Source organism: Clupea harengus, chromosome 2, assembly GCF_900700415.2.
Source record: "Clupea harengus chromosome 2, Ch_v2.0.2, whole genome shotgun sequence".
In the NCBI taxonomy this organism is placed as follows: domain Eukaryota; kingdom Metazoa; phylum Chordata; class Actinopteri; order Clupeiformes; family Clupeidae; genus Clupea; species Clupea harengus.
The window spans coordinates 30694694-30722635 of NC_045153.1; the positions used below are offsets into that span (position 1 = coordinate 30694694).

Consider the following 27942-nt stretch of genomic DNA (forward strand, 5'->3'; position numbering starts at 1 on the left):
TGAAATGGTGGCTCAGGAATGTCTTCCAGAGAGAGAAGGGCCAGATACAAAGCACATACCCGCCAGAGCTTTATTCTAAAACATAGACAGAGACAAAAGAGCAAGCTCTCGTTATGAAAGGAACACTGGCATTCCCGGGGGTCTTCACACCAACAGACACAAGCCATCTCCAGATGCCTGGGGGCAGGCAGGGGCGAAGAGAGTGTCTCTGACGAATGTCACCAAAATGTTCGAGGTGTGAACCCCTTGAGAAGTTCATCAGGGGGGTCGGCGGCGACGGCAGCGGTGCATTAGTCTGGCTCCCCACGCAGGTCCCGGTGGGGCCGCCTGTCTGTCTGTCTGCAGAGAGCTCTTCCAGGTGAATGTCACCGCACACGCCGCTTTAAACATCTCCCCACCAGTTTGGGTACCAGGTGAATTCCCAGCATTCAGACGAGATCACGTTACACGGGAGCAAATAGACTTTTCTCAAATGATTTTGACAAACAGCACTGCAGCGACTGAGGTCCCTCTTCTATTGACTCCTGGTAAAAACCCAGTAATAGGTGAAGCTGTGTACAACATAGGACAGTTCATGCACCGTTTGTGTAAGAAACCTCAAACTCATCAGTAACAGGGTGACACTAATGAATTAATACAGGGTGACACTAATGAGTAAATACCGATCTACTCTCCTGTCCCAGGAGAACGTCTACATCCACCTGCAACTGGACCTGGAGTACTCTCTGAACCAATGATTGATAGCGGTCCACTACCACCAGGGGCCCCACCCCCCTCCTCCTCCCCTCTACGACCCTCTTCCACTCCTCCCGACGTCTCTGGAGCTCATCACCAGCTGCCAGACCGGGGGCTCCTCCTCCTCCTGCCTCCTCACTGCTCCTCCTCCTCCTCCAGTCCTCCTGCCCGTCTGCAGCATCACTGAGGAGGGAAGACAGGCCCTCCCTCAGGGCCAGCAACTCCCCCTCCAGGGAGCGGGCCACATCCTGAGCCTGATGCTCTGATCCTCCCTTCCTGAGGGGCTGGATGTGGTAGGATGCCGGGAGGAAACCACACAGAGAGTGAAGGAATTTGAGCAAAGCGAGTCGGCCCCTGGGGAGAGAAAAAGAAGGAAGAAGACAGGCGTAGCACACCCCGAGGTGAGATACGCAATCTAGAGATTGCCTCAGATTGCCTCAGTTCATGTGCGCTTGCAAGGTAAGCCCCTGCAGTCAACGTTGTTGCGCTGGTTTCTTGGGATTCATTACCAGAACCAGACATTCAAATATGTGCTTCTATGAAATATCATAACGATCACATTTCTCCCAATAGAAAGCTGTACCTGCAGTACACGACCAATTCTCCCAAGAAGGGGCTCTTCTGTTGCCAGTGAAAGACCAGAGCAGCAGATGCTCCTGCTGGGTTGAGCAGCAGGTACTGGGGACTTCTCTCGACTGTCTCACAGCCCAATGCTTCCTGCAACCACTGGCCCACATCATACACCGTGTGGTCCGGGGAGTAGATTTGGAAGGACCATGTGTCCAAGAACGCCAAGAGGCAGAGGAGGTCCTCTCTCGAGTCATCTGAAAATAGAAAATGGGGCACATTATTATTATTATTATTATCATTAGTAGTAGTAGTATTTTTTGTTTTCCCCCCCCCCAATTTGCACAGAACATAACAGCATCGAAAGCTCATACAACTGGAGTCAGGCGCTTCCATATTTCATAATGAGGGTGCCAGCTCCATGGTCACAGTAAAGTGCTCTATCCTAAGCGCATGGTGCTTTCTCAATGGCCATACATACAGACGTGGACAAAATTGTTGGTACCCTTCCGTTAAAGAAAGAAAAACCCACAATGGTCACTGAAATAACTTGAAACTGACTAAATTAATAATAATAAAAAAATGTACTGAAAATTAACTTTGAATTGTGGTTAAAAAGAATAATAATAATAATAATTAAAAAAAAAAAACGAATGAAACTGGCCTGGACAAAAATGATGGTAGCCTTATAACTTAATATTTTGTTGCACAAACTTTTGAGGCAATCATTGCAATCAATCGATTACTGTACCTCTCAATGAGACTTCTGCACCTGTCAACGGGTATTTTGGCCCACTCCTTGTGAGCAAACTGCTCTAGCTGTCTCAGGTTTGAAGGGTGCCTTCTCCAGACTGCATTTTTCAGCTCCTTCCACAGATGTTCAATAGGATTTAGATCAGGGCTCATAGAAGGCCACTTCAGAATAGTCCAATGTTTTGCTCTTAGCCATTCTTGGGGGTTTTAGCTGTGTGTTTTGGGTCATTATCCTGTTAGAGGACCCATGACCTGCGACTGAGACCAAGCTTTCTGACACTGGGCAACACATTTCGCTCCAGAATGCCTTAATAGTCTTAAGATTTCATTGTACCCTGCACAGATTCAAAACACCCTGTGCCAGATGCAGCAAAGCAGCCCCAGAACATAACCGAGCCTCTTCCATGTTTCACAGTAGGTACAGTGTTCTTTTCTTTGTATGCTTTACCATCATTCACCATCATTTTTGTCCAGGCCAATTTCATTCGTTTTTTTCTTTTAAATGATTCTGTTGAACCACAATTCAAAAGCAATGTCTGATTTTGATTAGTTAATTTTCAGTACATTTTAATTTATTATTACTTTGGTCAGTTTCAAGTTATTTCATTGACCATTGTGGGTTTTTCTTTCTTTAACGGAAGGGTACCAACAATTTTGTCCACGTCTGTACATGTAGATGTACACAGTGCTGTTACCTCTGGAGTCCCTTGTTGATCCTCTCAGTAGGCGGGGATGGTCCACCCCCTGAGCCACATCTGGGAGGCTGAGGGTCACCCATCCACACTGCAGGGCCTTGGGACCTGGGGGCCTGCCAGGAGCTGGTGACACCTCTTTGAGGACGTAATGGAGCATGACGGGGCATTTGACATGGCCACAGGTCAGAAGAGGGGTCAGCTCACAGACGGCGGTCAGTGCCAGTCTCTGCATGCCTCCGCCACCCTTACAGCTGCTGCCTCCAGCCTGGATCGGCCTCTTCCTCTTGGCCAAGGGCTCTGGGGGAGATGGGGGGTGAGTGGTGGGGAGCCAGTGTGCTCTACTCTGGGTCTGGATGACGGTGGGGACTAGGCCATGAGCAGTGTCCATCTCAATGGATATGGTTGCACTCTCAAGCAATCTGGAAAATAAAATACACAACAGTCTTCAGTCACAGGGGGGGTAGTGTTGAAGCTTCCCTGCAGGCTGCCTGATGCTGGAGAGCTCCTCTATAACCAGACGAGGGTGAAAGGTGAAACTGACAGTCTCTTGAGTTAGTGGAGTGTCAGGTGCACTATGAGCCCTGCTGGTCCTCATCACCTCACGAGCCCTCACCTGACAGCTTATGGCAACTCTTGATGAGATTGCAGAGGCAGACCAAGGCAAGGCTGTGATTGAAACACAGCCGAAGCCTCAAAAGAATACATAAATAAAGAAATAAATACAAGAGCTCAGAAGGGTATTGGAGATACTGTTGCCATGGTAACGAGGTGGGCATGCTGCTGTAAAGTGATTTCAGGGCCTTTTTTGGGGGATGTTTTTCGCCTTGAAGAGAGGCTTCGCTCGCATGTTCACATCCCTGATGAAGTGCCCATCAACTCGCCGTGGGAGGTCTTTGTGAACCTATAAATACTGTTTTCCGACTGAGAGCAAAAACATGAAATTAATCATGACTGATCTTGAAATCAGCAGCCTTCAAATGATATTCTCTTGCATAGCCTGTTCACACAGTCTTCCCAGGTGATTTCTGATTAAGCAGAGCCCATTACCCATTATGTTTAGTTATCTATGTTTAGTTTACAATATCTGTAACTGATTAAATATAAAGTCAATTAAACTGTAAACATTCTGTGTAATTTATTAGCGAGTGAATACATACTAGGGAAGTATGCTCAGTAAGATTTTCAAATGGATACAATTAGAGTGTAATATAGAACAAATAAAATAATTTTGTGAAAAACAACAAAAAAAAACTAAATAGAGTCAGTGAAGTCTGCTGCTGAAGTTACAGTCTGCAGCCAGAAGTAGAAGTATTTCTTTCTTTTTTAACGATTTATTTATGGGCTTTTGGACAGGAAGTGAGGAGGAGTGAAGAGGTGGGGAGAGGATCGGGAAACGACAGCAGGCCGGAATCGAACCTGTGACCCCGCGGGCATTGTAGCCCGTAAATGGGGGGCTTATTGGCTCCCCCCAGTAGAAGTATTTCTAACAATAACAAAACAGGAAAAGATTAAGGAATCGTATGTCAAAGAGGCAGTCGGAAGTCAACAGACACTTCTAAAATGTGAATGCTTTCTGACCTCGTGCAGCAGGCGACAGCAGACCTGAAAACTGACAGCTGGCTGATGACATTCACAGGAGCCATGCATGATTGGACCCAATTAACAGAGCCTGTATCATTATCACAGAGTCAAGGCCAGTGTTCTGGTACAGATCAGGCTAATGATTCACACTGTTTGCTAAATGGAAAGAAAATGAAGAGTCAAGTTAATTACTACCAAGTGATTTGTAATGAGACGTTGCACAAGGCTTCCAGCGCAGGCTTAATTTGATATTTGGCCCGCAATGCTTATAAAGGAAGGAAAACAGTCTGCTAAGATCTGAGCTTAGCCTGATTGGGGCGAGAGACAAACAGAGTGTGTATGATGTCTGTGACTGTCTGTGAGGGAGTGAGTGGGAGAGAGAGAAAGATCATTAGAGGACAAAAAAAAAAAAAACCTACATGGCTGCCTCTTTTGTTAGTAACACTCCTACAACCAGGCGGTCTTCAATGACTCGTTGCCAAAGTTTCTCCACCAGAAGGGGCTCCTGCTCAGTCTGCAACTTTTCCTCCTGCACCCCCTCCTCTCCCTCATCAGCATCTTCCCACAGGGACACCAAGCCTTCCTATATGACACACGCCGCCAAGAAAGAAGCATGCTATGAGCTATATACAGTATATGAGCATGCTATATACACAACATACACCATGCCCAGTAAATCACAGCACATCCATCAGGAAGCTAGGTGTTTCAAGGGAACAAGGAACTGACATTTTGTATGGCTCAGGCAGAATAGTGCTGTGCTGCACAGAATGGTCATGTTGCCCAGGGATGCACAAAGAATAAGGAGGAAAAAAAGGCTGTGAAACATATTGGAACACGAGACATGAAAGCGTTCCTTGAATAGAAACATAACCTCTTCTGTCTTTGATACGATGTGCTCTCGTCCAGCCATCATATCTGCCAGAGCATCAGTGGACTGCAGAAGTACCCGGTCTTTGACATCCCCATCCCTCTGAAGGTCTTGGAGCAAGGTCAGGCCACTCTGAGGATCAAAGGAAGACAGAGGGCATGTGTGTGGCATGCAGTGGGTCCAGATTTCAGCAGTGTTCAGCAGAAGACTTTGAAACAAGCTTAAGAAGAGTGTCGAGCTTACACTGCTAATTATGAAGATCAAAATGCATCATGTTTGGTTTATATCATTTTGTTGTTTTATGTGCCATCATGAGTTGTGATCATTTACATATACATGGCTTTGGATCATTGACAAATTATTGTGAATTATACACTATTCACACAAAATACACAGTATACTATACACAAACTATACACTAATGTTCACTTTCAAAATATTTTAGAAATGAACTGACAAGAGCTTGAGCACCTGTAGTCTGGATTCTAATGCTTGTATGGTGCAGAGATAATTTCCTTGCGCAGCCTCTGAAGTTTCAGATTTCTCAATGATTTCACCATGGCCATGCTAAACACAAAATTCACTCACTTTAACATTCAGAAGCAAAACAACACAATTATATCCATACAGTATATAGTACACAGAAATCTTGAGAGACAGCTTAAAGAAATAAAAATGGCTTTGGCTCACAGAATACATTATGCCACAGAGGTCGGTCATAATGAAGTTTGTTATAGATTCAGAAGGATTCTGGTCATGAAGCACCAGCAGGATTTGGTCGGTCCCACAGCCAACAAAATCATCGACGAGTACAGAACTCACGCCAGACCAGCAGGCTGCAACCTGAGGGACACAACCCACAAAAAAACACATTCATTATCTTGACCTCATAGAACATAAACTTCCAGAACAATTCCAGAGCCATTTCTCCCCCCATTGCTGGCTCTTTGAGAGAGTGAACTGCCATTTTATCTTAGGTACATTTTCCATTCGACTGCAAGGTTTTAAAAAATTCAGAAAAAGGCACATTGACACACAGTGTTATCTAAAATAAACACACAAAAAAAACCCTATTCCAAGAATCTGTTGACCCTTCAAACCTGACTAATGGCTTGACAATCCCATATGAAATAAAACAATGCACATTCATAAGCCTAGAAATACTGCCACACTACCTGAAATGTGTCTCTCCAAACAGCACACACATTTCCATGGTTGAAAGAGACGGCAAATATTAGCCCACTGTTCCCAATGTTGGCCATCTTGATGCATTCAGGTTCTTCAAAGGGCAGTTGGCAGACCTCAGTTAGAAATCCATCCTCAAAACAGACCAACTGTTGTTTACTTGTGGCTGCCACCATGGTCACTTTCATGTTCCCTTTGACCTCTTCAGCAGAAATGACACAAGCGCACTGCACAACAGAACTGTACGCATTGGGAATAATGCAAGTTCCATTGAACACCTTTCCATCCTCAACTGAGTAGCCAACCATTTTGTTACCTTCGTTGACACGGATTTGATGGTTCACTTCTTCCTTCGAATGTATTTGTGAGCCTAACACAATCACTTTACTGCATAACTCTCCCAAAAAAACAACGGACATCTGAAGAGGAATGCTTCTGACTTCACTGGTGTGTGCAGATGCATAGTGTACCGTGTTCTCATGTCTCCACACGACAGTGGGGCCCTGGAATATTGTGACTCCATCTCGCAGTTCGTACAGGGAGTCAAATTTCACATGGAGTTCTGCTTTGGTAGGGCTTGTCAATGTGATAAGTTTGTACTTGTAACAAGAGGTTTTCCGCTTCCATTGTTTTAGCAAAATGCAAGGCACCACGATTTTCTTTCTCACATCTAATGCTGTGGAGCAACACACAACATCAACATCTGCAGAGATGTCCTCGTATATGGGTAGCATATCACCATTTTGTGATGAAAAACTGTTGGTTTCCTTTGTGAATGCCAACCGCCGACATCTGAGGTCTGATTTCTTCCGACTGTCCCCATCCTGATGGGAGTATCTGCACTGAAATGAAAGGATGTCACCATTTAAGGTGATAAGCTTTGTGCATTGCTTTTCTTGAGTCATCACAAGGCTTAAAATAGCAAACAGCAATTCCATTGATTGGTCATCTTTATGCGATCCATCATCTGAAAGACAGAAGACTCATGTTCATAAAAGAATTGATGGCATCAAAGTGTGGATGTGATTGCTGGGAAATCTCATCAGATGCTGTGTCCTTGTTTTGTTTTGTTTCCTAAGATCAGACAGCTCCTGATAAATAAGTACTTTGAGGTAAACCTTTCTAGGGTTAGGAAAACATTTCTAACAGACCTTTCAAGTTTTGTCAGGCTAATGTAGTTATCTAACTTCGGCTAAATTCAATATGCTTTACATAAATAAATAAAAGCAGATATATATAAGAAAAAGTACACAGTACAAGTAGTAGTTAAAAGAACAGTATCAGTATTCAGCCGTATATCATGTAACACTTTAATAAGAGCCATTTCAGTACTGAGGTTGGACTAAAAATATGTCAAAATGACCACTTGAGTTAAAAAAAATTGTTGAATTTGGTTGAGAAGATTTGAGACTCTAGAGGTCTATAGTTGTTTAACACAGAGGCATCAAGAGTTCTCTTTTTTAAGAGTGGCAGCTGTTTTTAGTGACTTTGGGAAAGTTCCTGATAGCAGTGAGTCATTTAACACATTGATGATTTAAGATGCGGAACTGTTGCCTCCAGCGTTTTTTGGTCACTTCTATTAAATTGTGACATACTGCAGTCATCAAATTATTTCTAGGTGGTCGTAGAGATGGCATAGTTTCATTGATTGACTATGTGGTGTTGATGATCCGTCTGATAGTTTTCACTAAAAACACAAGCAAATTCATTACATTTCTCTGTGGAAAGGAGATCTTGGGCTTTGTGTTTTGGGGTGTCTGTAAGCGTGTCAATCATGACAAAAAGAGTGCAGGTAATAGAGGATTTTAAGTTCTCTATTTGTATTCAGTTTTCATACATTCTCTTTTCAGGGCTTTTACCGTCATGGTGTTTTCAGTTTGCTCAAGATTTCTTTAATTTTACTGGTGCTACAACATCCATGACACTCAAAGTGTTCAAGTTTCAGTTATCCAGGAGTACATTTACCGTCTCTGCACTCATAGTTGGTGACATAGCTATGGCCTCTATAAACTGAGCACTAGTACGCTTGTTTATGTTTCTTCTCTTATTTGAACTTCTGGGGTGATCGGTAAGTCAAAAAAGAAAGAAATTATTAGAAAGAACCAATTCCTTATGAATAACAGATATCTTGAGACATTTAGTAATAACCAGATCCTTAGTGTGCCTTCGAGTGTGCGTAGGCTGAGTGACCAAGTAGTTCTTTGTCATTATTGTCTATTTTATTATCTATGTGGGTGTTAAAATCCCCTGTTATGATTGAAAAAAAAACGTTGGAATGAATGGAGATAACTGATAATAAATCAATGTCAATCAAATCAATAAACATCAATGCAATTTGCAGAGTAGGCCTTGTCCTAGGCCTATCTTGGAGGTCTGTAAATGGTTACAAATAAAATAATCGGCAGCGCCCTTCAGTATTCAAAAGTGTAATCTCTTCACACTGGAATGCATATAAAGCAGCTACCTCCTTTCTTGTAGGTTCCGCAGGTATTCATAAAACTTAAATGTACTAGTGCTGTCTCGTTGAGAACAGTAGCACTGCTGCTTTCTGTTAATCAGGTCAAAGTAACAGAACATCTAAATTGTGAGATATGAGTGAGTGAATGAGTTTTTTTCTCACTTTGACGATAGTAAATGAGATATGGACCCATAACGTTAGATGTTTAGTGTTGTTTCTGGTCATTAGTATGACATTATTAGCTAACTTGTGGCTCACTGGCAAAGGATGGAGACTAGTAATCGTTAAGATGTCAGGCTAAAATAAATGGTAGACGAGGTAACGAAAACAGACGAGGTAACGAAAGAAACATTTATGTAACGTTAAGATAGCAATCATGATAGATGAACAGTGATTTAAGTAGCTGGTGAGCTAGTTAGCTATGTGGTGTAACGATAACATTAGCAAATGCACCATGCCACAACTGAGGGATATGATTACATGGATATAAATGGTATAGTCGTCTGAAAAACAAAAACTCACCATAAACAAGGTATTATGTATACAGTCATTGAAAGACAGAAGCTGCTAAGTGATCATAACGCGCTCTAGAAAACTCTAACTTTTAAGCTGCTTAAACAAACCTGTTCACTACTCAAAGCAGCGCGCCACAATCGGTTTGTCTGTCTCAGTCAGTGGGCTGAACTTTTTCGATGTGGGCTGAGCCAAAAGTGCTTTGTGGGTGAAAATCCCATTTCTCCAACATAAATAAGAACGCGAAGTTTTCTTTAGCAGTAGTTGTATCTATGAGGTGTTAACAGTACATCTGTATACACTTCCTATACGTTTTTTTTTATATAGTTGTACAAAACCAGGTTTTCGCTGAGTGTTGTTCGCGTATTTTACTTTCCTACATTTCGAGACCAACGTCATTACGTTAAGTTTACTTACGTGGAACTCCATTCAAGAATGATGCGCAAAGGGGAGAAATGACAAAGAACTTGCGCTAGTTTCAAATAGACCGCAGCTTTTAACTAAATTCAAGCAAACATTACTTGTGACAGCCAGTCCGAACAACAAACATGGCGGAAGTGGGTCAGCCTGAATCAGAGCAGGTAGCTAACGTTAGCCTGTCAGTGTCAACTCAAACTCATTCAAATATTTTGTCAGTAATGGTGTGATAAATCTCCTCCCTTTTAACAGAATACTGAAACCAAGATCGAAGAAACGAGACAAAGATTCAAGAATGAATATGTTCAAGGTAAGAATGTTTGCTCGCTGAACTTGGTTGCTAGCTGTGAAGCTAGCTAGCTAGCACCTTGCCTGTCATTGATGTCTTGACAAGTGTGTAACACTAATTTTACAAGCTTAGCACTGCAAGTAGCCTAAAGTAAAATACATAACACAAACTTCTATGGTGTCCCTCGTGTGACTAAATCGTAATGTACACCTGAGGATGTGTTCACACTTGTGGACTTTGGTACATTAAGTTTGTCTGAATGTATCGGTAGAAATATCGGCTTAAGTTAACGTTATTTAGAAGGGTTATATGATACCATAACTAAATAGATCTTGTCAGGCACCGCAAGAAAGCGTCTTAGTTACAGGTAAGTTACCATTACTTGATCAGAATGACATCCACCACTTCCACTCTGAGTGTCAAAGACCAGATGATTCTCTAAAATAACATGTATCCTGCTTAGAATAGTTTTATATATGGATCGTTTTTCCTACGTTTCTCCAGATTCATCGGACAAATATGATTCCAGAGATGTGGACCGGCTCATGAAAGATGATAATATGGCTGAAGGATATTTGTCATGGCGACAAAATGTTGTAGAAGACGCACTGAAAATGATCGATGAAAGTTTTCAGTGGCGAAAAGAGCTCAGCCTTAATGGTAGGTTATGTGGGCCACTCTATATTTAACCTAAGAAGGGCATATTGGTATGAAAATGTCTCAATCAACATGTGTTTGTTAGAATTGTGGCTCTTTTGTGGCTATTCTATTTGTAAAATGGTAACTTGAGCTGTTGTGGGTCTAGTGTCTTGTTTGTTTTGAAAACACACGTCATGACTTCACATCATGTTCTGTCTGAAAACAGCAATACAAGCAATGTAGTGAAATACACAGTCAGACGCTCCTGTGCCTATATTAGCCGCTGCAGTACCAGTGTTTTTTGTTTTCCATTTGGATGAATACTTGTTTTCTCACAGAGAACCTCATTGTGCTCAGTTCCTGAATTTCCCCTGTTACCGTCCTTTCAAAGTGGTAGTGTTTTATGCTAAGCCACAGAATGTACCATGCATAATGTTGTAAAAGGCTTTTTCTCTCCTTATAGACCTCACGGAAAGCTGTATTCCTAAGTGGATGTTTGAGACTGGGGCTGTCTTCCTCCATGGCTATGACAAAGAGGGCAACAAACTGTGTAGGTGTCTCATTGCCATTTTGTAGGTATTTGACTGTCCTATTGATGTAACATATTGAGACATAAATGACAGCTTCTAATTCAATGGGACAAACTTGACTGTTAGGAGCATCCGCACCAGCCTGGGTATCAGTCATTTTGGCATCCTCCCATTGAAATGTATATCATGGACCATGCTTTCATCTTTCCTGACAGTGAGAAAACCAGTAATTTATCAGGGAAATCCATTCTTCTTCTTCTCAATTGTTGCCCCATCAGGTCTGAAATGAAATGTCTAACCTGCTGCTTTCATTAATTGCCTCTAAGATTGAATTATGGTCTTATTGACTGATATCCCTTTGAACAAGCATAGCCTCTTGAGTGAGATTCCTGGATTCTCTGAACAGATATGCAAACTTTGTTTCATACACTACAGAATTGTTTAGTTTTCTCAGGCACTGTTATGAAAAACATGTTTCTCAGGGGTATTGCTCTTTCTGTATTATGTGGAACGCCACCTCGCTGAGTAGAGTGCTAAAAAGTAATCTTTTAAAAACTTTCCTTGCCACTGTGACCACACACTTTCCCCTGAGACTTGGTTTGCAGTTTCTGTAAACAGCCACTAAAGCACTACTCACTGTTCAAATATCTAGGGTGATTTTAAATATTATTATGTGTGTGTTGTATGTTTTCCAGTCTGGTTCAAGGTCAAGCTTCATACTAAAGATGCAAAGACGGTCCAGGACAAGAAGAAGTACGTGGCCTTCTGGCTGGAGCGCTACGCTAAGCGTGAGCCGGGGATGCCTCTTACTGTGCTGTTCGACATGACGGAGTCAGGCATCAGCAACATTGTAAGCCAACTTTTCCTTAATGACTTCCATGCTTTGTGTATACTTGGGTGTATATACTTTACTGGTGGACACACCATATGAATGTAACTATTAAGGTGTTGTTTCAAAGGAGCTACACACACCATGTGAAATAACTGGCAATCATATATGTCATTAATGGTCTTGCTAAATGTTTGATATATGGCAAAATGGAATGTTTGGACAAAGTTTTGATTCACATAATGTTTGCTTGAGACAGTAATAAGGTTCTCCAGTGCCTAAATGGTTGTACACACATGGTTAATGTGTTGCCGAGAAGAACAGAAATCTGATATTTCTGGTCTCAACTTATATCTGCCAGTCACCATCTCTATCTCTGTCTTTATCTTTTATCTTTCTTTCTCTTTCTCTTTCTCACTCTCGCTCACACACATACACATGTATAATATTCTCCAAACCCTAAACCAAAATTAAAGCTAAACCTAAAATGATTCTCCAATTGCAAACAAGAACATTATCACCACTTACCATTAAAAAAATCTGGCTATTTAGTCATGTTGTGCCCTTATAGGCTGGGGTGTGCATTCTAATATCACTAGCTGTTTTGAATGTGGGCTTAAAAGGATTGATGTTGTTCAATGGTTTAACACGTTGGAGATTAAAGTGACCTTTAAATCCGTTTGGCCTAATCCACAAACTGACTTTGTTTCAGTCACTGCCTTCTCCCTGCAGGACCTACCCTCCTGTCCTGCTCATTTGTCAGGACTTAGTCGCTCTCCTTTCTTTTCTTTTCTTTTCTCTTTCTCCCCATCTCTTTCCTTTTCTCTTTCTCCCCATCTCTTTCATTCTCTTCTATCTTTTTTCTCTCTGTCAGTCTCTGTCCATGTTTCAACTGTCTCTTCTACTCTGAAATGGCCTACTTAAAAGAAGTCGGCACAGTTGGGAGGAAAGCACAATTCTAATCATATACACAGTATAGGGACTATGGAATGAACGGATTAGTAGACATCAGTATGGAAATCTTGCATAATGCGCATGAATCCTTCTTTTTTTGTGAAAAACTACTATGAATGTAGTCTGAGTAAAGGTTTTCTTAAATGAGCCTTGCATGCTGTCTCAAGGTGATTAATGTACAGTAGTTGCTTTTTTGATAACATATGTTGAAATATGTGTTTTATCCTTCACTGAAAACATGTAAAGGAGGATTTGTGCAGGTAACTCCCAGGTTTAAATGCATCGTTTTACTGTGATGAATTTGGACTCTGGTCCTACCTCTGATTCTCTGTGCTTTTGTTTACAAAACAAATGTCTTTCTGTGACAGCATGATCACATTCTTCTCTGGTTGGGGTGTCTACCATACCGTGTGTGTTTTCGGAGACTTAGATAATGTGTGTTCTCCACAAGTTACCAGAGAAAAAAAGTCTAATAATTAGATGACCATGAAAAATACAGGATATGCAGTTAGTAATTTCTCATTGTTGAATTTGGTTATGTATATTTGTACAAGAAAATGTAGTTGTTTTTAAGCATCGATTACATTTCTGTGGTTCATGGTGAGATGGAGAACACATTTGTGACAACAACCAACAGAGATTATGGGTGCTCAGGCTCTGGAGTAAACCTTGAGATTGTGCAACACGTTTGGTAAATGAGTGACTCCGCTCCGCAACATGTATCTCTTGCTTGGATCTTGCATGGAGTGCTTAGTTGACAGTTGAGACATTTTTATTTTACTGACAACTGGTTTTCCTGGAACTAAGGGGAAGAGCGAGTGGCCGGAAGTAAGATATGGATTAACGGCAATGCACCACAGAACTTGTGACAAAGTTTCAGTCTTTATGAATTGGGTCATTTCCCAGCTTGAGGCAGTAAATATCTCCGCCGCCTGTGCAAACAGTCTCTTCATAGAGAGCTTCTGAAGGTTCTGAACCCTGCTTTGAGCCTGTGTATGTGATTCATGCCCATATCTCCTCTCTCTCCTTTTAGGATATGGAGTTTGTCAAATATATCATCTGTTGTTTCAAAGTATACTACCCAAAATTCCTCTGTAAGTACATTCTGAATAATAAGTCTATAAATAAATGTGTATTTTTCTTGAATTCACAAAAGTATATAATATCATGTAAAAAAAAAAAAAGCAAGAATGCAACTTTTTCAGTTCTGTTCAGTGTCTCCCTGTAAATGCTGAATAGTTCAGCACAGAACATTGCTGTTGAAAAAGATCCAACTAGACACACAGAGACACTCATCTAAGAGATATACGATAGATGATGATGAAATTAAGTAGATAGCAACTTTAAGGAGAGGGTTCTTTTCAAACAGCTGGTTTTTGAAATGAGGAGCTGTGATCTTTAATATATTTTTTCTGATTTTAGCCAAAATGATCATGTATGAGATGCCTTGGATCATGAATGGTGAGTGTGTCTTTTTGTTCTCAAGCAGCGTGTATTTTTGTCATTAGTGTAATATGCAGACGCCATCAGTCAAATCAGCCGTCTCCATCAGCCACTTGTCTGTTGTCTTTATACCAGCTGCCTGGAAGATTGTGAAGACATGGCTTGGACCTGAAGCCATCAGCAAACTGAAGTTTGTTTCCAAAAGTGAAATCCAGACCTACATTGACCCAGAACACCTTCCACTACACATGGGAGGAACAGTACGTGCTAACATTTTCATTTGAGCAAACCTGATTTAGCCATTCTGAGACCTGTTCTGGTATACCGTAAATCCTCAAATAAAGACCGGGATTCAATTAGACGCCGGGCTTCAGATAGTAGCCGGGGGCGTGGTCGATACGGACAAATAACGGCCGGGCCCTGAATACAGGCCGGGGGTAAAATGAAGTGGCCTATTTTACTGTAGCCTACCAGCATCAGTCCATCAGCACAAAGTAGACATCACGATTTAATTGAATGCATTTCATAAATGCATGTTCTCCTCATGTTTAATGTTGTTGGCTAATTTCATGGGCTGTTTGCAATAACAAAAATACATTTTCCCACGTAGGCCTACTAGGCAAATTTGTTATTGTTCATGAAGGCGCGTCTGGCAATTTGTTATTGTTTAGCCTAAATGCACATATCGTAGCCTACTGTTGTTTATCTGTAACGTTTTAGTTGGCTAGGTTACTTTTTCCAGAAGGGATCAAAAAGCAGTAGACTACGGCACTAAGGCGAAACTTTGATATTCAATTCAAAGAGAAGGTGTATGCTGACGAACATTCGGGAGAAAAAGCAGCAAAGCAGTTTGACATTGACGAGACGAATTCGATACTGGAAGAAGCAAAATAATGAACTGAATGCAGCCAAAAAGACCAGAGCCCGACTAGCAGGTGGAGGTAGACATAAAGTTAGCCTGGATATGGAAACCAGCCTCGTCAAATGGATTTTTTCAGTCCGCGATAAGCATAATAGAGCAATAGATTAAAAACAAAGCTTTGGAAATCTTTTCCTCCGTGACTGACAGTGGAAACCATAACTTTGATGTTTATTGTTACGTTGACACTGCACATAAAGCGCTACGCGATAAACTTTTTATTTGGCCGAGTGATATTTTAGACTTGCTTGATTGTAGCCTATAATTGAGAACATTGGAAAATGTCTGCAATAAACGATGTCTCTTAAGACTCACTATGGTTTATTACTGATTCATTTCTAAATGGTTAGCCTACAGAAAGTTGATTAGCCTATAGGCCTACTGGTTTCATTCTACCGGTAGCTTACCGGTAAATGGTTGCAGGAAGTGTTGAGCGCATATGCAATTAATGATATTAGCCTACTGTAATTATGCCCATTATTTGATTTAAATAATAAAATTCTGTAACAGAAGATAAGTAAGAAATAAAGGCCTGCCCCTAATACAAGCCTGCCCCAAATAAAGGCCTGTGCGCTGTGCAGCCTAAGTAAATAAAAGCCCCGGCCACAATTTGAGGATTTACGGGTAAGCATGTTTGCCAAAAAGAACTGACCTGTATGTTTTATGATTGTCCACATGCAGGGATGTGGGTGTACTAAGTATGTCACATTTTTAGCAAGGGTTCATTAGCCCAGGTATACATGGGTATAGCAAGGGTTCATTAGCTCAGGTATACATGGATATAGCTATTGCTTGACGAGTGAAGTAGTATGGTGTTGTTCTTTCAGGATACCTTCAAGTACACCTATCCACCCCTGCCTGACGATGACTTCCAGTCTCCTGTCTCTGAGAACGGACCAATCGTCAGCGAGGATGAGAGCGAGGGGAAGGACCCCGAGGTGGACTGCAGGGAAAGCTTGGAGTCCAGCTACACCTCAGAGGTGGTCGCCAAGCCCAAAAAGGTATGATATTCCTGGAGCAAACACACATATAAAAGCCCAAAAAGGTATGATATTCCTGGAGCAAACACACATATAAAAGCCCAAAAAGGTATGATATTCCTGGAGCAAACACACATATACAAGCCCAAAAAGGTATGATATTCCTGGAGCAAGCACACATATAAAAGCCCAAAAAGGTATGATATTACTGGAACAAACACACATATACAAGCACAAATATAGTCAGTATTGTTGAATTGTAACCAAAAAAAAACGTCGACACCTCCCTTGCAAAACGCCTCTGAAATCTGCTGCCAGTCTGATATAACAGTCCTTGTTTCTCTGATTGCACACCTTTTAAGAACCATTTGTCAGATTCTTGTCCTGAGCCACAAAGTACCTTCATTAGTCATTAGTTCGTTAGTCATTAGTGTATGGTAAAACGCCCACAGTGTACTGAATAATGTATTAATAACCAGCACTAGCCTGACTGACCCACTGTAAGTACAATCAAAGGATTCATTCTAGCCCAACAATGAACCACTTTTCCTGATTAAATGAAATCACAGTATACAGGGTTTTGTGACCTTGTTTCTTCTGCTTTGAGGTTTTTTTGGTCCATATTTTGTGTTTGTAAGAGATTACACCAGTTTAGTTCCTCCTGAAGAAGGACTGAATTAGCAGGCAGTAATGTTCTGATTTGGCAGCAGGAAAGCTCTGGTTTATTGTCTGCTCCGTCTGGCTTAATCCATCCTGCTGTACCCGCTTATCCCAGCCATATCCCTCCAAGTCAAACATGTTCTCATGACTCTCAGCCCTTGGAGGATAGTGAAAGCGCCTTGAAGACCAGAGCCGAGGGTTGTCCCTTGCTTCAGAGGAAGTCATTTTCTCAAGGGTGATCCAGCATCATTTAAAACAGTGTGTGGCCTCAGCCCCCAAGCTTCCCTTTTCTGTCCATTTAGAAGCTTGCCTTTGACCTTGTTTGAAGCTGGGGTCCAATGCTTTGTCAGAGGTTCTCTGGGGTGGTCTCATCGGGTTGGCCCCCCTGTCCCTGAGGAGGGGATGGTGTAATGCCAGCCAGCAGCTCCTGGCTCCCACATATCTAGATCACACTGCACACAGTCCTGCTATCATTAGCCTGGGCCCTAATCAATCAGCACTCAAAGCACCAGCACACAGTGCTCATTCATCCACTCTGCGTTGTGATTCAGCCTGGCTGCTTGGACTCCTGGCACTGCTGTCTGAGAACAAACAGAGGTGGGTCTCAGATGATGCAAGTAGCTGCAGTAACAGTGCGTTCACACTGCGGGCAGCAAGAGCGTCAAACAGGCCAGAAGTCATTCTTTCTTATGTGAGCCAGCTTCTCTCGTCGGCGATGACGACGACGACGACTGTTGGCTGCACGTCTTAGCCGTTGTGGGCATCAGGATAGTGTTGAAGTCCAGGCAACTTTAGATGTGCATCAGTTCTTAGAACAAAGTATGTGAACTTTCCAGTCACTTTATATAAGAATTGTCATTCTGTTAAAGTAAGCACAGGATTTAATGACTGACGTACCAGGAACAACAACAACCCCTTACAAAGCCCTCCAAGCTTTTCTATTTAGCAAATTAAACGACAGAATGACGCTATAGTCCTTTTCAAACGGTCAGAGACAACACCAAACAATCTTGATTAGCCGCTGCTAGCGAGATTTGCTCATCATTTGCATAGGATTCAACTTTTTTCGCTCGCTTTCGCCCAATTCGCTCGCTGGAATACAGAACTTGGCTTCGCTCTCTTCGCTGGAATGTATCAGTATTGGTGGAGTGTTTTGAATTGTTTAGGACTTGTTCCCTATGTGTGTATGTGTAATATAGAAAATAAATAAAACAATCAAGGTGTTGTGGTGACTGGTGAATGCATTGCATGATTAAGTTCGCTGTCGATAAGTACAAAGGCTACTTTTTGGGAGGTATAGATTTAAGCAAGTGTGTTTGTGTCTTGACACAAAACATTTCAGGCCATCCTTAAAATGATCTTGATTTGCCATAACCGACTCAATCAAATTACGTTGTTTGATCTGCTGACATTAACTTTCAAATATTAGAGTTTGCAGTCACTGGTGACGCTAACTGATTAACAATAAGCAAGTAAACAAACAACTATTTTTAAAACCAGCAGACTTAACGTAACATGTGGAGATCTCTGTCACTGAATGAACACTCTATAGGCTTTAATTAATCAACAGTGGTACTGGTATCTTTTATCAAGTAATTCTGCCATGAAGCCATTTAACAGTGTTACCAACTTTATAGCAAAATTCAACTGTTGATTCGACCTTGGGGTAATCCTAGAAAATCTGTGGTTTAACGGTCTAATGTTGATGCTGACGCTGGAGAAAAATATTCATATTTTGTCGTGCTCAGAATTGACGTTGCAATCAAAGAGCATTATTGATTTGTAAAAAATGTTACCCCCAGGATGCTGCGCTCGTCTAATGAGCGTCGTTTAGCACTGACTGCCGTCTGTGCAAGTATGGCAATCTAGACTATTCTCATTCGTAGTTCCACGTTGGTGGAACGAGCTGCCTAGCACTACCAGAGCAGGGGCGTCCCACCCTACCTTTAAGAAGCTCTTGAAGACCCAACTCTTCCGAGAGCCCCTCCCTTCCTAACTTGCACTTCTACTAGTACTTATCTTGTACTTACAGCAGTTACATTCCTGCACTTTTTTTCTTCTATTTCTTATGTAAAATAGTATCTATTAGTACTATTTTTACACTAGGTCTCTATTGCTCGTAGCTTGACTGTTCTCTCCCTTGTACATCGCTTTGGACAAAAGCGTCTGCTAAATGACTAAATGTAAATCAATTGTATTATTTTATATTTATTATTAATACATTTTATAACATTGTTGTCAATGTGTCAAATAATACTTTTCTTTGGTGAAAAAAAAATGACCTACCTATCCTACCCCAATTTGTTTAGATTTGGATGTTACAGCAAACTAACATGTTTTTAAGTTAATTTCTGTTTGTGTGATACCAACATTTTTCACGGCTCCCTTAAAAATGTGACATGTATGACGGAACATTCCAACAGGTGTCTGGAACGCTCACTAGTTTCAGGTGCTGGCAGCAGGGCAGCCTCGGTGAATTTTGATCGTCTTGCCGCCCGTGGTGTGAACGTTCGGTTAGACATCACAGATGTGAGCAATTTGGCACAGACGTCGAAGAGGATAAAGTTGCGGTGCTCTGATTGTCTGACCAACCAGAATGGACTAACTTGACTGGCTGAGTTGTCAGAGGGCCATTTGAGTCATTCGATGGAAGTTCAGTGTTCACTTAATTGTCTAACTGAAAGGAGTCATGAATCAATTATCAGTAATGTGACTCCCACTGGCAAGCTAATTTCCTGTCTTTGTTTTTTCTTAAACAAGGGCTGGTGGTAAGGCATTGTACGGGTGTTGAGGTGCTGCACAAGGAGCCATTTGTCCGGATGCTCTGTCTTGTCACTGAGGACGGGTCTAAACTATGTCACACTCTTCCCAGACACTCCACCTCAACTCAGCCTTATAGCCTCCAGTGACTCTCTAATGTGCTTTTAAACCCATTTTGAATTGAATTGAATTGAATTTAACATGCATTTGCTACAAGTGAGTGCAGACCCAAACACAATGCTAATTGGTTTGGGCCCAACATGTCATTCACATGTTCCCTGTCATGAGTGTATTTATAGCCGGCTAGGGAATAACCCTAGTCTTTAGCCAGTGTGGCTAATTGGCCTAACAGCAGATGACGTGATCAACTGTTGTTACATGTCTTTAACCTCTTAGTGTTCCTTTGCATACACTGTGTTTTAACCCGTTTCTGATGATGAAACATTAATGAATGGTTCATTCATTTTTAGCAAAGACATAGGAAGACAAATGCTAAACGCTGTTGAACTGGAAATGTTCAACACATTACAAGATTTTAATACTACCCTGAATATGTAATGCATATTTGAATGCTTAATCTTTCTGAGATATTAATAACAAGCAGTGTTAATGAAATGTAATCTTTCTGATATATTGATAATAAGCAGTGTATATGAAACGCAATCTTTCTGAGATATTGATAATAAGCAGTGTTTATGAAACAAATGGGCATTCTCACATCTTTTTTTAATTGATTATTTTTCTTTATCCATTTATGCGATCATCCTATGCTGCACTTTTCAAATGATTTCACAAGGCATTCAAAATAAACTTTTATAAGCTAATAACTAATATAAAAACTAATTTAAAGTCTAAAGCAGCTGGCCTGCATAATTTTCAGCAAATGACCAGCTACTACTAAAGACACCCTCCTTATCAGAAAGTTTCTCACAGGAAAGATTATGTTTGATTTTAAGATATTGAAACCAAACTGCTGCACTTATTTTGAGATAGAGTTGAAGTATTTGGTTCTTTCATTTCATATAATGGTTACACCGCCAAGTCATTATATATAATCGCTATACTGCCAAGTAATTTTGTGGATAAATCCTCTTTACTGTGTTATACTGTAAGGTGCCATGAGCACAAAACCACAATGTTAAATGTCATTGAGGTTAAGTACCTCAACTAGAGCATGTCATGTCATGTGACCCTGAAAATCAGTCCCTGTGCCTTTCTCCAACCCTGAGCCTTGAACTTGGACGTCAGTCTGAAAACCTCTTATCAGGCTTCAAATGGTCTACATTTCACAAGAGGCAATGCTTTTTTTTTATGGGTTACACTACAATAGGGAGTACCTGTCTATTCATTCATACCAATTCTCCAATCCCATGTATTTCTCAACATTTCTCTCTTGTTATTTTGAAAACCTAATAGCCCAGCTTGAATGAAGGAAGTCTTCTATTTATTGATTATTGTGTTGACACTAACATTGTTACCCAACTGAGCCTAATCAAGTACTGTACCTTGTGACCTTCTACTGATACACTAACACAACTAGATAAACTAGGTATGTTGTTTTTCCAGTGCCAATACATCTGTCTCTACACAGAGGTGAACAGATACACTATCATGTAGCTGCCTCATGTAAACTGTGCCTGTGTTGATCACATGTAGGGACTGTACTGTACTGTGCTTAGGCCTATCCAGGCATTTCACTTGATTTTACTGATCAATAAAAAACGCATTTCAAAAACTATATGGGCTTTGTATTTCTTTATTATTAATATAAAAACCTTTTGACACGTTTCCTGTATACCAACCATCTGACTCTCACCCGACTTTCAACTCAATCATATTGAGTGACCTTTGGCCCTGCTCTCGGTTTCACATCCTCTTTCCTGTTCTCCCCCAGCTGTTGCTAGCAGCGTGTGTCCAAAAGGCCGGTTTCACAGATAAACAAATGAGTGTCTGCATGCCGGGCCCACTGACCGTTGGTTATGCGGTCTCCAGTTTTGCAGACGTTGCACAAAGCATGTGGGATCTCAGCAGTTTTCGGTGTGTCACCTCATATCCCTGTGTACGTGGGTGATGTGGATATGAGGCGGAAGGTTCTGGGAGGGTTTCTGGAACGGTCAGCATTCACATGCTGTGAAGTGAAACTATAGTACGCTGAGGGGAGAATGGTGCTAACTGTCATGAGACTCTTGAGCTAGCGTATTTCAGCTCCTTCAATAGGTGCTAGTGGGCTAGCTTAAGAGCAACATGTCATTGAAAGCTGGCTTTAGAGACAGACAGATTGGAAACTTCACCTTATGTTAGACTTTTTAAAAACTAGACAGATCCTAATAAGAGAAAGCGCATGATCGATGAGTGGCTGGAAATGAAGATAACTGATTTCTAGAAGTTCCCAAATCATTCTGTCTGTTTCCTGACGCCTCCAGTCAGATGATCTAACTTCAGCTCCAGTCAAATAAAGGAAGTGAACCTGCTGAAATTAGCTCCTTTTGGTTTTATAAATAATTTCACCTTTGACCTTTTGCCACTGATTTCCTATGAACTGAATGGATTTTTTTTTTTTTGTAGATGATCTTTGTCTTACCCTGTCACTCCTTTCTGGGCCATAGGTGAACTTCTCTGAGGACAGCCTGAAGCTTGATGACTTGGACAAGGGTGATGGGTTTGGTAGGGTGAAAGGAGTTCGGAAGCCTCTGACCACCTTTAAAGGCACATTACTACATATCAGGTATGTCTACAGTATGGTGAATATGGAGATATTTCCCCTCTAAGAGCCTCATCCAGTCAGACATCCAAGTTTACTGAATCAAAGAAAAGGGATTCTGAACAATATTAGCTACAAGACAAGAAAATTAGATTGCAGCTGTGTTGTTCGACCTCTTCACAGCTACACTAGATAGAAATTGCCAGACAACATTGACTTCCAGTTTGGATGGAGTCTGAGGCACAGTAATTAATGCCTGGTTTGTTCAAAGGGGCAGGCTCATTTTCCTTGGCCCTATTTGGAAGTCTGCCTCTGGAAGTGTAGGCTTTCATTTTGATGTTTCCTCAGCTGACTTAAGGCCACGATTAAAAGCTTTAAACTGATTTCAGGGCTGTGCCTATCCTTAGTCCATGAGGAAAACGTCTCAGTTAAGGATGCAAGGGAGGAAATTAGTAGGAAGAGTCTTTGATCGTTCATTGTTATTGTCAAGGGTATTCTCCCCTGTGAGGAGGAAAAGAAGAGACAGCAGAACTCCATATTACCGTGGGCTACTGTTTGCTCCCCTTCACTATGCTGCTCTACACTACATAGGAACCTAGAATACAGGAGGGCAGTGGAGAGGAAGAGTGACAGAGCAACACCAGGTCACAGTGAAACCCTGCAGAATTCGGAGCAAGAGAACAACAACTGTAAATGCTGGGCAGGAATGTTAATCCTTTTGGAGGGTTTAGCAGTCACATTATGTGAACCACCAGAACCACCTCTCTCTCTCCCCAAACACACACACACGCACGCCCACTCAATAAACGGGCTTTCTCTGCTAGTTAGCGGTGGGTGGGGGAGTCTTGACATGGGGTGTCAGGTGAGGCCTGCTCTGGATGGAGGTGACGTGTGAAGCAGGAGAGCCTGGGATTTTCTATCCACAACAAATTTAGCAGCTTTGAGGACTTCCCACACTCCACCTCTTTTCCCCAAACATCAGAACTCACCAACGCCAGCCAGCACACACACTCACACTCACACTCACACTCACACTCACACTCACACTCACACTCACACTCACACTCACACTCACACTCACACTCACACTCACACTCACACTCACACACACATGCATACAGCTGAAAAACTCAATAGGATTCAGTGGGATAATAGACTACATTAACTGTCATTCTAAAAAAAGAAAAAGAAAACCTGCCACAATCGTAAAATAATTATTTTCTATTACTATTATTTACTGCTGTGCTTCTGTATGGAATAAACTACACTGTGGGAGTTTGTAGCATACGATTCTATTGTGTGTCATGTAAAACAAAATATATACTCCCATCAAAGCCAACTGGCATTGATCTCTTGAAGAAGCCAGAGCGAGCGTGATCTGCCTACCAAAAAGGCAACATACTGTTCTGATCATATGGAAGTGCACAGTGTCCTGGCTGTTTGTGCAGAGAAAACATCCTGACTCCTGGCTGATCATTTCATGTTATTTGGTGTAAACATCAGATATGCATCCATTATTGAACCAGTTTGATTATAACATTTTTTTTTTTTTGTTCTTAGTCCAGCGGAAGAACTGAGCTTCGGCTCCAAAGAATCAGAGAAGAAATGCCTCATTATCCTCAGCAACGTTACCAAAAACCAGGTGGCCTTCAAGGTGTGTAGCACACAGTCCCTGTATAAGTATCTGTATACGTTCTGGTTGTATTGAGAAGTGTTGATGTCCGTGAATATGGAGATATTGATACTGATATGTTTCTACAGGTTCGAACTACGGCACCAGAGAAGTACAGAGTGAAGCCCAGCAACAGTAGCTGTGAACCTGGGGCCTCCATGGACATCGTGGTGTCCCTGCATGGAGGTACTGCGCAGCGCTGCACTTATCTGTGCTCTCTCATGCGCCTCCCTGATGTTTCCACCACAAAGACTCCTGGGTGATCAGAAAAAAAGTGTTGTCTGTTAACTCAGGAGAAGTGCTGACAAAGTGCAGCTTTCTTTCTGTTTCTCCCTGACATACATATTTTAGCAGTGATAAAATAATCATCCGTTATCTTTCCAAAACTGTGCCTTCAGAACTCTTTGGGAGGAGTAAATAAGGAGTTTCTGGTGAGGTAGTCAGACAGACAGACAGACAGCAGGCTATCGTCCTGTGAGACTGCAGCCCCCAAAGGTTTTTTTTTTTTTTTTTTTTTTTTTCCCTTCAGCCAATTTCCTCCAGGCCAGCGTGGTCGTCAGATGCAAAGACTTTTAGCGATAAGACGTTCAAAGGCCTCCATGCGTTGAACTGTTAGTCAAAGCACAAGATGGGCCAAGGCTAGCTTGTAGAAAAAAAGTTTAAAAAAAAGTCTCTACTATTCAACCTGATTAATTCATTTCTATGCAGAAAGAACCGTCCAATCTGTGGTCTCAATCTTCTGCAGTTATTCTGAGTGGATAAGAAGCAGGCTGTTCTTTTGTAGTCGTGATTGGGCCCGTGATGTGTGGATTCTCCTGGCAGGGTTCCAGGCCTCACCACAGGACCGGTTCCTGGTCATGGCTGCGGAGATGGAGCAGAGTGCCGGGGCTGGTTCCCCAGAGCTCGCCCAGTTCTGGAAGGACGTTCCTAAAGCCAAAATCATGGAGCACAGGTGAGTGATTCCATTGGTGAGATGCACCTGTATTCCCTCCAGTCTCAAAATACAAATGAAATAAGGGATCATGGACAACATGGTGCTCAGGTAGCAGAAAAGAATGCTGACGTGGTAGTGAGGCCATGACCTTGACTTGACCTTGAGTATTGTCCCATTTCCTTCCCCACCAGACTGCGGTGTCATGTTCTGGAGAGTGTTAAACCAATCCTCAGCCTAGGAAGTGAGAGCCCACTGGCGTCAGGCCCCAATGGTCATCAGGACCTCCAAACTACTGTAAGTCTTTGCAAGTCGCGCTCATTAAACAGATTCAAATGTGTAGCCTGACTGGTTCATTCAGGGGTTTGATGTCTTTGTTCACTTAGATGCTATTTAGAATAGACCACTGTTTTCTCTTCATGAGTGAGATGTTTTCGTGTACATGTGTGTGGGGTTGAATCAACCAGTCCTCTCTTCCGCAGCTCGTACGAGTCATGGCAATTAACTCCAGGCTAGAGCAGAAGCTGGACTCGTGTCTCTGGATCCAGAAGCTTCTGATGGTGCTGGTTTCTGTCCTGATGGCATTCAGCGTCTCCACCTTCTACTTAATATGGACCTCCTACTCTTAACCTTTTCAGACCCTACCCATAGACCTACTCATAGAATCTTTTGGCCAGCTCTTTGACCAAAGTAAACTTCTTATGAAACACAATGACCAAAATATGAAAAGGTTTTCCCAGTTTTCTGGAGCCTGTTGCCATGGAGAACATGCAAACTATTGCGAGTGAATCATGTGGTTATCATGTGGTACAGGACCTGGTCTCTCGGAGAACTGTGTTTGAGATGAACATAGGTGAAAGAGTCACAAAGGCTGACCATGTGGTTTAAAGTATAGCTATTTTTATTACTGATCATGATAAAATGAAGATATAATTTATAATAAATAAATAATGATAATGTAGAGATTAACTTTCTGATCATGTGTACAGTATTTCATTTTAATATACAGTGTATATGCAACATCAATAAAATTAAACAGTTTTGGTACATCTGTGTTTTATTTTTGTGATCCATACAATATAACCGTCTACCACATTATTATACACCAAACTGCCATGGCTGTGCTGTTACATCTAATTAGACTCTAATTAGACTTATTTTCAACCATTCAGTTTCACATGCCTGTTTCCCTGAGTAAATGCGATGCTATTTTCCCTTCCCGCCGTTTGGAGCGTCCTCGCGCTCCTGCGGAGTGGCCAGCCTCTCTCCTGAGGCTCCTTGGATGGTGATAAGCAATGGAGCTCCTCATCACAGGCGAGGTCATTAATTAGAAACCAAGTCAAATGCTCCCTGGCCTAGCCTCTCTCTCCACTCACCCACAAGACTGCAGGACACTGGGTGTTTCTGCCGTCATGTCTATTTGTTTTAATTACCCAAAGCATGCAACTATAAATATCAAAGCAATTACTGCTGTGTAAGATATGTGCGCTGAATCCAATCAGAGTGCTCAGCAGGAGGCCAGGGTATCTCTGAACAGATCCAGCTCAGAGCGGTCATGCAGAGGGCCACTGGCGATAGGGGAATCACACCCCGAGTCATGCATTGATAGTGATAAATCATGGAATTCAAATAATGTTTTACAGTATATGCTTAAGAAGATTTTAAAAAATTATTTCAAAGATCTTATGGGCTATGGCGTATCAAACGTCATGCTTTTTGTGTTCTTTGGATCATTGCTTCTCTTCTAGTCCCAAAGGTTTCCTCCGTCTAAAGTTTCTCTTCCTTGTGTTAATGGTTTCAGCTTGGATTTTCTTTTCTTTTAGCGAAAGAGTGCATCCAGGTGAAAAGTGTGCGTTATTTGCTGTTGGCCGTCATTGAAAAGCTGCGCCGCTGCTTGAGTGCTAAGTGCTGCCGTATTTGGCAGTGGACGGGCAGAAGTGAAATGTTAGGCCTCATGGGGGGGATGTAATGTAAAAGCTTTAGAAAGAGGATGTGAGGTTAGCTCTAAAGTGCTACCATGGCTTGGGATGGCATGCTGACTACTGGAGCCCGGCCCAGCGTCAAGCTGATCTGGCTAGGCATGAAACTATGGCCACTGTGAGTGATTCTGCATTGCTTCAAATGCTCAATCACTGTGGGATAATAGAGGAGCTGTGACTTGATTTCCCCTATCGCTAATTACAGCGAGATGGTACGTCCCAGCGCTCACACGTCAGTGGGCTGCAGCGAACTAAATCGACTTAACATTTAACCCAAAGGAAGTGAAGCAGAGATCAGAGCATTTCTGTATGGAGGGGGGGGGGGGGCATGCTTGTTTCAGAGGACAATGATTTACCTACAGGAACAAATTGGGAAAAGGAATCAATGAGGGTTGATGAGTGTTCCAGATAATTCCACAGCTCCTCTAGAATTGCCTTTGCTTTGAGGAGAACAACCGGTTCATTCTCTGAGAAGGTCTGTTGTCTCCTTACCTGATTATGACCAGGTTATAGTCAGGGCAGATTTATATAACCTGTCAGATCCTTTTGCATCAGATTTCACTGCATTCACTCTGTATCTTTAATTAACCTTTTTTAATTTAGAACGGCCCTTAAATGCCACCGCCCAAAGTCTAATACCTCGACAGACAGCTGTCACTGTAGCCATAGCCCTAGTCTTTGTGTAGTGGTACTGAAGTCCCATGGCAATGATAGAACAACTTCAAGTCAGAACCATTTAAACCACTGGACCTGATCCAGACCCTTGGCATGATCTGTCCATACTGATTACCATCACCCTGAGTGGGGCCCGAGCAGACAACTGCTTTCACTCAGTTTCATTGGCATTCTCTGAGGCACCTAGACTATAACTGCCTAGACTA

At 42.0% G+C, this 27942-nt stretch overlaps 2 protein-coding genes across 4 annotated transcripts; one reads left to right on the forward strand and one right to left on the reverse strand.

The window, feature by feature from the left end:
• Positions 1-309: 309 nt before the first annotated feature.
• On the reverse strand, positions 310-9864 carry fancb (FA complementation group B). Of its 3 annotated transcripts, none has more exons than XM_012825108.3 (9): positions 9776-9864; positions 6378-7354; positions 5893-6045; positions 5674-5769; positions 5206-5334; positions 4751-4914; positions 2751-3169; positions 1319-1559; positions 310-1089 (listed from the first exon to the last, which is right to left on the reverse strand). In XM_012825108.3, exons 2-9 carry the CDS (start codon positions 7323-7325, stop codon positions 648-650), a joined length of 2592 nt encoding a protein of 863 aa, XP_012680562.2. In that variant the 5' UTR covers positions 7326-7354; positions 9776-9864; the 3' UTR covers positions 310-647. The 3 variants fall into 3 exon arrangements, with proteins under 3 accessions (XP_012680562.2, XP_031416534.1, XP_031416522.1); XM_031560674.2 differs by lacking the exon at positions 9776-9864 and adding an exon at positions 9469-9549; XM_031560662.2 differs by lacking the exon at positions 9776-9864 and adding an exon at positions 9368-9499.
• mospd2 (motile sperm domain containing 2) lies at positions 9564-26129 on the forward strand. Its single transcript, XM_031560680.1, has 15 exons — positions 9564-9939; positions 10028-10085; positions 10569-10724; positions 11167-11253; positions 11929-12083; positions 14050-14110; positions 14439-14477; positions 14595-14719; positions 16206-16379; positions 22385-22503; positions 24040-24133; positions 24241-24337; positions 24974-25103; positions 25277-25379; positions 25565-26129. Exons 1-15 carry the CDS (start codon positions 9907-9909, stop codon positions 25709-25711), a joined length of 1578 nt encoding a protein of 525 aa, XP_031416540.1. The 5' UTR covers positions 9564-9906; the 3' UTR covers positions 25712-26129.
• The last annotated feature ends 1813 nt before the right edge of the window (positions 26130-27942 follow it).

Excerpts from the sequence above, each read along its gene's own strand:
- fancb (XM_012825108.3), bottom strand. The coding sequence starts at position 7,325 with ATGGAATTGCTGTTTGCTATTTTAAGCCTTGTGATGACTCAAGAAAAG. Across the intron at positions 6,046-6,377 it reads TTTGGAGAGACACATTTCAG|GTTGCAGCCTGCTGGTCTGG; the intron begins GTAGTGTGGCAG and ends TGTGTCCCTCAG. Across the intron at positions 1,090-1,318 it reads GAATTGGTCGTGTACTGCAG|GGGCCGACTCGCTTTGCTCA; the intron begins GTACAGCTTTCT and ends TTCTCTCCCCAG.
- mospd2 (XM_031560680.1), top strand. The coding sequence starts at position 9,907 with ATGGCGGAAGTGGGTCAGCCTGAATCAGAGCAG. Across the intron at positions 10,725-11,166 it reads AAAAGAGCTCAGCCTTAATG|ACCTCACGGAAAGCTGTATT; the intron begins GTAGGTTATGTG and ends CTCTCCTTATAG. Across the intron at positions 16,380-22,384 it reads TGGTCGCCAAGCCCAAAAAG|GTGAACTTCTCTGAGGACAG; the intron begins GTATGATATTCC and ends TCTGGGCCATAG.